Source organism: Nannospalax galili, unplaced genomic scaffold, assembly GCF_000622305.1.
Source record: "Nannospalax galili isolate Female #2095 unplaced genomic scaffold, S.galili_v1.0 scaffold713, whole genome shotgun sequence".
NCBI classification, from domain to species: Eukaryota; Metazoa; Chordata; class Mammalia; order Rodentia; family Spalacidae; genus Nannospalax; species Nannospalax galili.
Genome location: NW_008333780.1, coordinates 432,513 through 445,163, shown reverse-complemented (window position 1 = coordinate 445,163; position 12,651 = coordinate 432,513). Strand labels below are relative to the sequence as shown.

Here is a 12,651-nt window from a genome sequence, read left to right as displayed (position 1 = left end):
GGGAGGAGAGTCTAACATCCTCTATGGTTTCCATTCATAAATTCATCACCTTCAGAGACCTCGTGAAAAACAGACTTCGGTTAGAGATCATTACTCCATGCTCAAAAACAATTTTCTTGTATAAATACAATCTATGTATGATGTTATCAAAAGAAGTTGCACGGGGCTGGAGAGATGGCGCAGTGGTTAAGAATACTGGCTGTTCTTGCAGAAGACCCAGGTTTGAATCCCAGCATCCACATGGCAGCTAACAGCTGTCCGTAACTCCAGTTCCAGGGGATCCCACAGCCTCTTCTATCCTCCGCGGGCACTGCACCACACGGGTGCACTTACCTACATGCAGGCAATACATGTATACACATAAAATAAAATTAAAATTTTTTGTTTTGGTCTTTTTTGAGACAGGGTCTCCCTATAGCCCCAGCTGTCCTGGAACTCACTATGTAGACCAGGCTGGCCTTGAACTCACAGAGATCTGCCTGCCTCTGCCTCCCGAGTGCGAGGATTAAAGGCATGCACCACCACACCCAGCAATAAAATAAAATTCTTTAAAAAAAGAAAGTTGCTGCTAGGACTGGGAATGTAGCTTAGTTGGTAGAATGCTTGCCTGGTATGCATGAAACCCTGGGCACCACACAAAATTAGATGTGGTGACACATTCCTGTAATTCCATCACTTAGGAGGTGGAGGGTGGAAGCAGGAGGATCAGAAGTTCAAGATAATCCTCAGATGCACAGTTCAAGGCTAGCCTAGGTTACATAAGACCTTGATTCTAAAAGGAAAAAGGGGGCTGTAGAGATGGCTCTTCTTACAGAGGACCCAGGTTTAGTTCTCAGCGCCCACATGGCAGTTAACAACTGTCCATTGCTCCAATTCCAGGGGATCCAACACCCACATAGAGGCTAGCAACTGTCTGTAACTCCAGTTCCATGAATCCAACACCTCTTCTGGCCTCTATAGGTACTGCATGCACATGGTGCCCGTACAATCAGGCAAAACATACATATAAAAATAAATAAATGAAATTTTTAAAAAAGTTATTTTAATTTTATGTGTTTTTCCTACCTATATGTAAGTGCACCTGTGTATGCAATGCTGGCAGAAGGGTCTTTTTTGGTTTTGTTTTGGGTGGTGTGTGTGTGTGTGTGTGTGTGTGTGTGTGTGTGTGTGTGTGTGTTTTGCTTCTTTCTTTGTGGGTCTGTTGAGACGGCCACCCTGTAGCCCCACTTCACTTGGAACTTCCTGTACAGACTTGTTGGCCTCAATCTCACAGAGATCCACCCCTGCCTCCCCAGTACTGGGGTTAAAGGCATGTGCCACTACTCCCAGCCTGGGTTTTTCTTTTTTTTTTTTAATTTTTTTTTGGATTTTTGTGTATTTTATACATAAAATCATCTTTATATCCCCTTCCCTCTCCCCCTTTGGCGCCTCCCACAGTCCCTCCCACTGGAGTTCATACATTCTGTCATTTGTATTAAGGCCTACTATGTAAAGTTAGTGTCCTGAGATGTCCCTCAGTACAAGTTCATCCACCAGAATTGAGTCAGCCTATCTAGAGTCTCTCTTCAAGAAGATAATCTTTCTTTTTTTTAAAGATTAATTTTTTTAATTTATTATTTTTATTTTATGTATATGAGTGTATTGCCTGCATATATGTAAGTGCACCCGTGTTCTGCCCCTTTGTATGCTTGTTAACTTTACTTATTTTTTTTTATTTTGCTTGTTTCATTTTTATTTTCTTCTGCTGCTCTTTATTTGATGCCAGTCATTGGGAAATGTATATTATTGATTACTAGATTTTGTTATTTTCCTTTGAAGAATCTTGTACTTTATACTGGTATGTTGTTAAGTTACCTGCACATCAGATAATCATTTGCTTTACAATTGAGCTATGCCCTCCACCCCGAGTGCTCCTTTTGAAGTTTATTTATTTGCTTTGCTAAATGGTGTCAGATCAGCCTTTACTCTATGGCTACTACTTACTGCTGTCAAATGCTTTGTTTATTATGCCATCTCCTCACCCTGACTGGTGGAAACATCAACTATTTCTAGGCCTTTGTGACTTTGATGTTGGTATACTGCTTCCTGGGTTGCTGGGGTTTTTTTCCCTAACCTTGTGGAAACTTAACCCACGTCATGTCAGGTCCTATCCTGTCACACCACATCATGTGCTGTCCTACTTGTCACACATCACATCATATGCTGTCTTGTCCTGTCGCATCACATCATGTGCTGTCCTGTCCTGTCGCATCACATCATGTGCTGTCCTGTCCTGTCACATCACATCATGTGCTGTCCTGTCCTGTCACATCACATCATTATTCAGGCAACCATTTGAAGAGACCTCTATACAGGAATATGCATCTGTGTGTACAGCTCTCTCTCTGTCCCTTTCTGGAGCTTTTCTCTTTCCAATACTCAGTTGTATACGGTTTTATAGCTTGTATACCCTGAGCTGTGATTTCTACCTCCTTTATTTAATCAAACTCTGGTTTTCTTTGGGTTCCCCTTGACTTCATTGCAATCTTGAAACTGCCCAAATTGCATACCCTTCTCCCAGAGATCACCATGTACTGTTTGTTTTGCAGAGTCTGAATATAGTTCTCTTAGCCTTTTCCTATAGATATGACTTTAATGTTCATACTTTTTTTTCCAGAACAATATAGCTGAAGTCCAAGAACTGCATTCTGAATTAATGTGGAAGGACTTTATAGATCACATCAGTGGTCTTCTACACAGTGTTGAAGTGGAAGTCAGTTACTTTGCAGCTGGAATTATTGCCCATTTGATATCCAGAGGTGAACAAGCTTGGACATTGAGCCGTAGTCAGAGGAATTCTCTTCTTGATGATTTGGTAGGGTCATTTGGTGTGTTCTGGAACAATATAAACTGCCTGCGTGATGGTTAAACCATTAAAGCCTCATAATGAAATAATGTGATTAAAAAATACTGTAATATATTCTGTGTCTTATGTCTTCTAGCATTCAGCTATTTTGAAATGGCCAACTCCAGAGTGTGAAATGGTAGCATACAGGTAATTAGGATGACTAAGTACCTTGGTCATTTTTCTTATACTCTTTCCTTCATGAATCTCTTAGTAGTACTGGCTTTGAATGAAGTAAAGTAGCTACTTACTGTGGTGCATGCCTTTGATCCCAGCACTCAGGAGGCTGAGGCAGGATTGCAGCCAGCCTGGGCTACAGAAGAAGGCCCTGATCAAGGGGAGAAGAAGTATTCTGACTTACTTTCTCCCACCTACTATTCAGTCATCATTCCCTCCTTTATCCCACATTTGTTGAAGGCAAGCCCCGGAAGTTTGTTCTCTGCTCTTGAAATGTTGTTGATTTTTTTTTTTTTTTTTTTTTTGAGGCAGGGTCTCCGTGTAGCCCCAGCTGGCCTGGAGCTCACTATGTAGCTGGCTTCAATCTCACAGACATCTGCCTGCTTCTGCCTCCTGAGTGCTGGGATCAAAGCCTTGTGCTACCATACCTGGTCTATACCTTATTTTTATTGGCTGCTTCATAATGCGGGTGCTGACATTTTTTACTTTTTCATTTTCTTTTTTTTAACTTTTATTTATTATTTTTATTTTATGTGTATGCGTGTATTGCCTGCATGTAGGTAAGTGCACCCGTGTTGTGCAATGCCTGCAGAGGTCAGAAGAGGCTGTCAGAGCCCCTGGGACTAGAGTTATGGACAGTTGTTAACTGCCATGTGGGTGCTGGGATTCGAACCCAGGTCTTCTGCAAGAACAACCAGTGTTCCTTTTTTTAAAAAAATATTTTATCTATTTTTATTTTATGTATATAAGTGTATTGCCTGCATGTATGAGTGCACCCATGTTGCGCAATGCCACGGAGGTCAAAAGAGGGCTTCGGATTCCCCTGAAACTAGAGTTAAGGATGGTTCGTAGTGGCCATGTGGGTGCTGGGAATCGAACCCAGGTCCTCTGCAAGAGCAGTCAGTGCTCTTAACTGAGCCATCTCTCCAGTCCCACAACCAGTGTTCTTAACTGCTGAACCCCACTTCCTTACTTTCTTTAACTCATTTTTGTTTAGACCAGTACAAACAGACCCATTCTAGACTTTCTCCATGGTGCTCTACCAGTTAGTTATCACCTAGCTTCTCTGTTTCTTAGTTTTTAAATCAAGCTGTTGAAAATGTGTATCTTAAGGTCCAATGCAGTAACTCACAGCTATAGTCCCAGAACTCAAGAGACAGAGGTGAGTGAGATGGCTCATCAGGTGGTGGGGGGAGAAGGGGAAATCCCTGGAAGCCACAGTGGAAAGAGAGAACAGACTCCTGAAAGTTGTCCTCTGACTTCTCTACACTTACTGGGGCATGTACACACCTCTTCTCTTTCTCTCTTGCTCGCTCACTCACTCTCTCTCACACAATCTACATAGCAAGTTCTACGACAGCCAGAACTAGTGAGACCCTTTCTGAAAAAAGAAAATCCTCCTTCCTCTACTTCCCTAGTGCTGAGATTACAGGTGTGGGCTATCATAGGCAACTTAACTTAATTGTGGTGTTTGTTCAGTTGGTTTTTGTATACTTTATATATTGGAATTTCTTCTTTCCTTTTGTTTTTTGCTTCTAGAGATTTATTTATTTTATGTGTATGTGTGTGCTTGTTTATCTGTGTGTGCACCATGTGTGTAGGTTCCTGTGGAGTCCAGAAAAGGGTGTTGGATTCCCTAGAACTGGAGTTATAGGCAGTTGTGATCCACCAAATGTGTGTGCTGGGAACTGAATTTGGTTCCTCTGCGAGAGCAAGTGTCCTTAACCACTGAGCCATCTCTCTAGCCCCTTAAAATGGTTAAATGGAGGGTTTTTAATGTGTATGAGTATTTTGCCTGCATGAATGTAAGTGTACTATGTATGCAGTGCCCGAGGAGGCCAGATGAGGGCACTGGATCCCCTGCTACTGGGGTCAGGACAGTTGTTAGCTGCCCTCTGGATGCTAAGAACCAAACTTGGGTCCTCTGCATGAGTAGCCAGTGCTCTTAACCACTGAACCATCTCTTCAGCCTTTAAGTGTAGTTTTAATTTGCATTTCCCATTGGCTAAGAATGTTAAATACATTTTCAAATATCTATTGTCCATTTATAATTCTTCCTTTGACAACTGTCTATTCTGGGTCTGGTGGTGTGGCTCACTTGGTAGAATGCTTTCCTAGTGTATGTGAAGCAACACATAAAACCAGGCGTGGTGGTACACACCTGTTATCCCAGCACTAGGGAGGTGGAGGCAGGAGAATCAGGTCATTCTCGGCCACATAGCAAATCTGAGGTCAGCCTGGGCTACATGAGGTCATGTCTCATGACAGAAAAGAGGGGGAAGGGAGAAAAGAAAGAGGAAAAAGAAAAGAGCTGTCCATTTCATCAGCTCGTTTACTGATTGGATTATTTCCTTTACTTGGTGTTTAATTTTGGGAGGTTTCATAAACTCTATATTAATCCCCCTGTTCTAGTTTACTTCTCTGTTGCTGTGGCAAACACCATGACCTTAAGGAGGAAAGAGTTCATTTCATCTTAGAACTGACAGTCCATCATTGAAGGAAGTGGAGGCAGGAACCTGAAAGGCAGGAAATGAGCCAGGTGATGGAGGAAAGCTGATTACTAGCTACCTCCCAGGCTCAGGTTCATTGACCTTTCTTATATAGCCCAGGCCCACCTCCCTAGGGATGTTACCACCAACAGGGGAATAGGCCCTCCTACATCAATTATCAGTTAAGAAAATATCTCACAGCCTGGCCTGGTGGTGCATGCCTTTAATCCCAGCACTCCAGAGGCAGAGGCAGGTGTTTTTCTGTGAGTTCAAGACCAGATTGCTCTGCATAGTAGGTTACAGGCTATCCAGGGTTTCATAGTGAGACCCTGTCTCAAAAAAAAAAAGAAAGAGGTAGGGGGAGGAGAAAATGCCTCACAGACATGGCCACAGGCCAGCCTGATCAAGGCAGTTCTTCAGGTGAGGGTCCCCTCTTCCCAGGTGACTCTAGATTTGAGTCAAATAGACAACTGATGCTAACTGTGACAGATGTATAACTAGCAAAAATTGCCTCCCATTCTGTAGGCTGTCCCTTTGCTGCACTGATTGTTTTCTTTGCTGTGCAGAAGCTTTTAAAAAAAAATTTATTTAGGGCAGGAAGGCTGGAGAGATGGCTCAACAGGTTAAGAGCACTGGCTGTTTTTGCGGAGGACCTGGATTTTGTATTGGCAGCACAACCGTCTGTAACTCCAGTTCCGGAAGATTTGCTGCCCTCTTCAGGCCTCCACAGGCATCACATGACACAGGTACACTTACGTACATGCAGGCAAAGCACTTCATAAAATAAAAATAAATTTTAAAAAAATTTAGAAAAACAACATACACACACACACACACATATACACACAGGTCTTTTTGAGACGGTCTTCCTGTAGCCACAGCTGGCCTTGAACTTACTACATAGACCATGCTGGCCTTGAACTCACAGACATCGGTCTGCCTCTGCCTCTTAAGTAGTGGGATTAAAGGCATGCACTACCACGCCCAGCCATTATTTTTTATATTTTATATTTATTGTGTGTGCCTGTCTGTGTATGCCACAGTACATGTGTGGAGGAGAGCTTGTGAGTCAGTTCTCTCCTTCCACCTTGTGTGTCCCAGGGATCAAACTCATGGGGATTAAACTCAAGTCATCAGGTCTACTGTCGAACACTAAACACTGAGCCATCTCAATTCTGATGTCATTCTTTTGCATATGGACATCCAGTTTTCCCAACACCATTTTTTTTTGGGGGGGGGAGTCTTTTTGAGACAGGGTCTCCCTGTAGCCCCAGCTGTCCTAGAACTCACTATGTAGACCAGGCTGGCCTTGAATTCACAGAGATCCACCTGCCTCTGCCTCCCAAGTGCTGGGATTAAAGGCGTGTACCACCACACCTGGCCCCAGCACCATTTTTTGAAGAGACCTTTTTTCTAATGTATGGTTTTGACACCATTGTCAAAGATTGGGTGGTTATAGCTTTGTTGGTTTATTTCTGGGTCCATTGTTTTATTCTCTCAGTCAGCATGTCTGGTTTTGTGCCAACACTGCTGTTTTGTTTTTATGGCTGTGTAGTATAGTTGAGGTCAAATATTCTGATATCTCCAGCATTGCTCTTTCTGCTTATATTGCTTTAACTGTTCAGGGTCTTTTGTCCGTTCATTCGTTCTTTCTTCTTTCGTTCCCTTCCTTCCTTCCTTCCTTCCTTCCTTCCTTCCTCTTTCTTTCCTTTTCTTTCTTAATGTATATGAATGTTTTGCCTGAATGTATATAAGTGCACCATGTGTATGCAATGCCTGAGGAAGCTAGGAGAGGATTTCAGATCCTGTGGAACTGGGGTTAGAGATGGTTGTTAGCTGCCATGTGGATTCTGGGAACCAAACTCTGGTTCTCTGCAAGAGCAGCCAGTACTCTTAATCACTAAGCCATCGCTCCAGCCCCTTATTATTATTTTATGAGATGGGGTCTCACGATGTAGCCCTAGCTGGCCTGGACTTGCTGGGTAGATCAAGCTGGCCTCAAACTTACAGAGAGATCTGCCTGCCTCTGCTTCTGAGTGGTAGGATTAAAGGCAGGCATCACCATGGCCAGGCAGATTTTTCATTTTTGGTACAAAGTCTTATGAACTTAGACTGTGGTTGTTTTATGAAACTAGCAGCCCCAACCTTTGCTTTGCTTCATACATATGTGCAGTTGTTATTTCCTTGGTGAATAATTGTATTAATGTATGGTAACCTTTACCTCTTGTAATATTAAAGTCTACTTTTTCAAATATCAGAGAAAAACAAATGTGTATCTTTTAAGACACATACACACACAAAAACCCCAAAACCTTTTGAAAGAATTTTTTTTCTCTTTTAGTACAGTGTTTTATTTTATTTTACTGAAAATTGAAGATAATTTTATTAGCGTTTAAAAGAAAAACTCCCAGGTGGGCAAGCTGTAAATCTCAGCAGCTGCCCAGAGGAGAAGAATGGAGGAGAGACCGAAAAAAAGCTGTATGATTTTTAAGACATGGAAGTCAGACACATGGCAGACCAGCAGCCCCATGGTGGGGAGGAGAGCTGTAGAGAAGAGAGTAAGGAAGCCCGGTGTTAGAGAGGCCCAGAGTGTTAGGGAAAGCGTGCTTACAAAAGAGGTAGATAAAAGAGGTTCTGCTGTCTCTCTCTCTCTATTTTTTTAAAATATATATTTTAAAATTTACGTATTGCCTGCGTGTACGTGAGTGCACCCATGTCATGCAGTGCCGCGGAGGTCAGAAGAGGACGTTGGATTCCTCTAGAACTGGAGTTAAGGATGGTTCATAGCCGCCATGTGGGTGCTGGGAATCGAACCCAGGTCCTTTCCAAGAGCTGTCAGTGCTCTTAACCGCTGAGCCATCTCTCCAGTCCCTGTTTCTCTCTTTTAGTGCAGTATTTTAAACGCCTCTCATGTACCTAGACATGTCTAAATACCATCTCTTCTAAAATGGCCATGACAAAGAAAAGCTGTTCTATTGCTCCTTTATATTAATCTGGAAATAACATGTATTTTCTTAAATGAAAGTTTGAGAATCACTGCTTAGAAAATGATACTATGCAAGCCGGGCGTGGTGGTGTACGCCTTTAATCCCAGCACTCGGGAGGCAGAGGCAGGAGGATCTCTGTGAGTTCAAGGCCAGCCTGGTCTACATAATGAGTTCCAGGCCAGCTGGGGCTACAAGGAGACCCTGTCACAAAAAGACCAAAAAATGATACTATGCATGTAACTTTGATTTTTTTTTTCTTCTGAATCTTTAGGTCCTTTAATCCATTTTTTCCTCTACTTGGCTGTTTTACAACACCAGGAGTCCAGCTGTGGGCAGTTTGGGCCATGCAACATGTCTGCAGCAAGAATCGTATGTACCAAAAAGTAGAACTATAGTTTTCTTGTTCCTTTCACAGGAAAAGTCCTCTCTGGGGGGAGGGGTTTTAGAAAGGGTTTTTCCTATGTAGACCTGGCAGCAAACTGGCCTAAAACTCACTGTATAGCTCAGGCTGGCCTCAAACTCATAACAGTCCTCTTTCCTCAGGCTTCTGAGTGCTGAGATTATAGGCATGTATCAGCATGCCTGGGTTTTTTTTAGTACTGGGAATCAAACCTACAACCCAGAACATGCAAGGCAACCACTTTCCCACTAACACAAAATCTTCAACCCTAAAAGCCTCTCCCCCACCCCTGTAGCCCCTTCTTGCCTTAATCTCACAGAGATTCACCTGCCTTTGGCTCCCAAGTGCAGGGATTAAAAGGGGTTTAAAAATGTGCACCAGGGCTGGAGAGCTGGCTCCGTGGTAAAGAACACCGGCTGCTCTTACAGAAGACCTGGATTCGATTCCCAGCACCCACATGGTGGCTAATAACTGTCCTTAACTCCAGTTCCAAGGGATCCAACAACCCTCTTCTGACCTCTGTGGACACTGCACAACATGGATACACTTACATACATGCAGGTAATACACTCATACACAAAAATAACAAATGCTTTTTAAAAGGAGCAGTCTTCTGCTGTATATACTTCTGCATGAATAACTTTATTAACTGCTAGTGAAAGTTAGAACTTTTGGGACTGGAGAGATGGCTCAGCTGTTAAGAGTACTGTCTGCTCTTGCAGAGGTCCCAGGTTTGAGTCCCAGCACTCACATGGCATCTAAAAACCATCTGTAACTCCAGTTCCAGAGGGATCCAATGCCTTCTTCTGGCCTCCTCAGGCATTGCACAATACAGGTACACTTACATCATGGAGGCAATACATATGTGCAGGCAATACATTCATATACATAAAATAAAAATAATAAAATATTTTTAAAAACCAAAAACCAGGGCTGGAGAGATGGCTCAGCAGTTAAGAACACTGGCTGTTCTTGCAGAAGACCTGGGTTCAAATCCCAACACCCACATGGCAGTTAACAACTGTCTGTGACTCCAGTTCCAGGGGATCTGATGGCCTCTTCTGACCTCCTCAGGCATTGCATGACACAGGTGCACTTACATACATGCAGGCAATAAATACATGCATACACATAAGAATTTTTTTTTAAATGAAGCCTGGGGCTATAGCTGATAGAATGTTTGCCTAGCAGGCTTGAATACTTGGCTTTGGATTCCTAGTACTGTATTAAAAACCATGCAGAAAGCCAGGAATAGTGGTGCACAGCTGTAATCCCAGCACTGGGGAGTTTGAGGCTAGCCTGGCAAGACAACCTTTCCAGAAAATGAAAGAAAAAAAAGAAATGAAGACATTCAGGCAGTGTTTACCTCTGTGATTTGGGGTGAGATACCTAGAAGAGTACTTGTCATTCTGATCATTTTTCTTTTCTAGGTAGTCTGTTTTAGGATTAGGATGAAAAATATTTACTTACTTTTGATTATTATTTACGTGTGGCCTTGTACTATAGATATAACATCACTGTGGTGTATTTATCAAGCAGTAGCATGTTACTTGTGTATCAAAACTGCTAAAGTCTAATCCAAAAAGCTCTGAAAGACTAGGAGATGGCTCAGTGGGTAAGAGTGACGAGGACCTGAGTTTGGATCCCCAGCACTAGGGGCCAGAGACAGGATGGCTGAGGCTCCCTGGCCACCAGCCTAGCCAAACAGCAATATGCTTCTGGCTCAGTGACTCCATCTCAAGGGAATGAGGTAGAGTGAGATACAGGACACCTACTTGATGTTCTCCTCTGGTTTCTGTGGCATGGGCATGTATACACAATTTTTTTTAAGTTCTGAAGACCTCATTTTTTGTTGGATAATGTAAATATTCTGAGAATCTTGTATTTTCCTTCAGCTTCAAGGTATTGCAGCATGCTTATTGAAGAAGGAGGACTGCAGCATTTATACAACATCAAAGAACATGAGCAGACCGACCCCCATGTCCAACAGATTGCTGTGGCCATTCTGGACAGTTTAGAAAAACACATTGTGCGCCACGGGAGGCCACCTCCCTGTAAAAAGCAGCCCCAGGCCAGACTAAATTGATAGCCATAGATAATTGGATAATTGAGTGTCAGGAATCCTTTTTGTGGTTGATTCATTTGGAATATTACCCTCTATGGTGTTGGGGGGTGGGGTCTGTGGTGAGAGTCATGTGATCAGTTTGGGATTGATAATGTACAGTACTGCCCATGTGAACAGTCTCTGATTTGTCTTGTGATTTTTAACTTATAAGGCAAGAAAGGTCTCTTCATTGTTGTCTTTTAGGAAACTTCCCACATCTTTCAGTGTTTGAACCTACCTGTGCTTGACATTCTACAGTTTTATGATAACTTTGCACGAACCCATAGGCCAGACTTTTCTCAGAGTCCCTTCCAAGTAATTCGCAGCCTCAGCAGAGCTGTGGACTTGATTTCAGCACTGCTCAGTTGTGAGTTTTACACCGCTTCTGTATAAAATGCCCTCCTTCTCTGCCTATCTTTCATAAGGCGCCTACATTGTGCGAGTAGAAATCTGTGCTGTCTCTGTAGAAGCTACTGTCTTTCTGGAGCCTGGATAGCTGTCAGAGAAATATGATAGAGAAACTATGAAAGAACGGAGTTTGAAAGGAATTGGAATTGATTCTGTGGTAGAGCTCTTAGAGTGGAGCAGGCCGTCTTTGCGGAGCCCTCTCTGCTGCAGCAGGGAACTTGTTCTCCATCTCTGACTGGAAGCATGGGCTGCTATTTCTGCATAGACTGCAGGCTGCTCTGGAAATACGTCCCCAATACCACAGTATAAAACATTACAGCATTCTGTGTTAAAGCCTCTTTGAAATACTATGCCACGTTGTTGTAAAAGTGGGAATTTTTTTCAAAGTCTTTGGTTAAAACTAGCCTTTTTTTTCATTCCTTCTGTCACAAAGTCATTTTTGTTGAATGGAATAGAGACTATTCACGGTGTTAACCTTCTTTGTTAAACTACAGTTAACAATAGGAAATTTTGTCCAAAAAAGTTAACCTAATTGGGGGTGTAGTCCCGTGGTAGTACATGTGCTTAGCATATATGAACCCTTGAATTCAATTCCCAGCACCATAAAAAACAAAAAGAATAAGTTAATTTTCTTTTGGTCAAATATGTGTATCTGCCAGGCTTATTGGCTCATACCTATAATCTTAGCACTCAGGAGGTAGAAGCAGGAGGATTGCCATGAGTTTAAGGCTAGCCTGGGCTACACAGTGAGCCCTTATCTCAAAAAAAAGTATATCTTCACTGTTTTCATGTCAGAAAAGTATGTCCACACCTCACTGCCATAAATGCAAAAGGAGAAATCTACTGCTGTTAATTTTAAATAGGAGGGTTCTAGTTGAATCAATAAAAGAAAATGGTTTTGCCAGGCATTGTGGCACTGGCCTTTAATCCCAGGACTGGGGAGGCAGAGGCAGGCAGATCTTTGAGTCACCCTGGTCTACATAGTGAGTTCCAGGCCATCTGGGGCTACAGGGACACCCTGTCCCAAAAAGACAAAAAAAAAAAAAAAGGTGGTTAATGCCTGTAAGCCCAGTACTTTGAAGACTGAGGCAGGAGGATTACAAGTTTAAGATGAGCCTGGGCTTCAGACTTAAAGGCCAGCCTGGCTCACATAGTGAGACTCTTTCTCACAAACAAAACAAAAGTTTTATTTTAAGCTGGAC

At 42.7% G+C, this 12,651-nt stretch overlaps 1 protein-coding gene across 1 annotated transcript in view; it reads left to right on the top strand.

The window, feature by feature from the left end:
* The window catches only part of Zyg11b (zyg-11 family member B, cell cycle regulator), a 68,413-nt gene extending 55,965 nt beyond the window's left edge, over positions 1–12,448 (top strand). The window contains exons 11-14 of the mRNA XM_008828425.3: positions 2,657–2,854; positions 2,982–3,034; positions 8,809–8,906; positions 10,833–12,448. Of these exons, the coding sequence (XP_008826647.1) occupies positions 2,657–2,854; positions 2,982–3,034; positions 8,809–8,906; positions 10,833–11,023 (540 nt within the window). The 3' untranslated portion in view covers positions 11,024–12,448. The remainder of the gene's footprint in view (positions 1–2,656; positions 2,855–2,981; positions 3,035–8,808; positions 8,907–10,832) is intronic.
* The last annotated feature ends 203 nt before the right edge of the window (positions 12,449–12,651 follow it).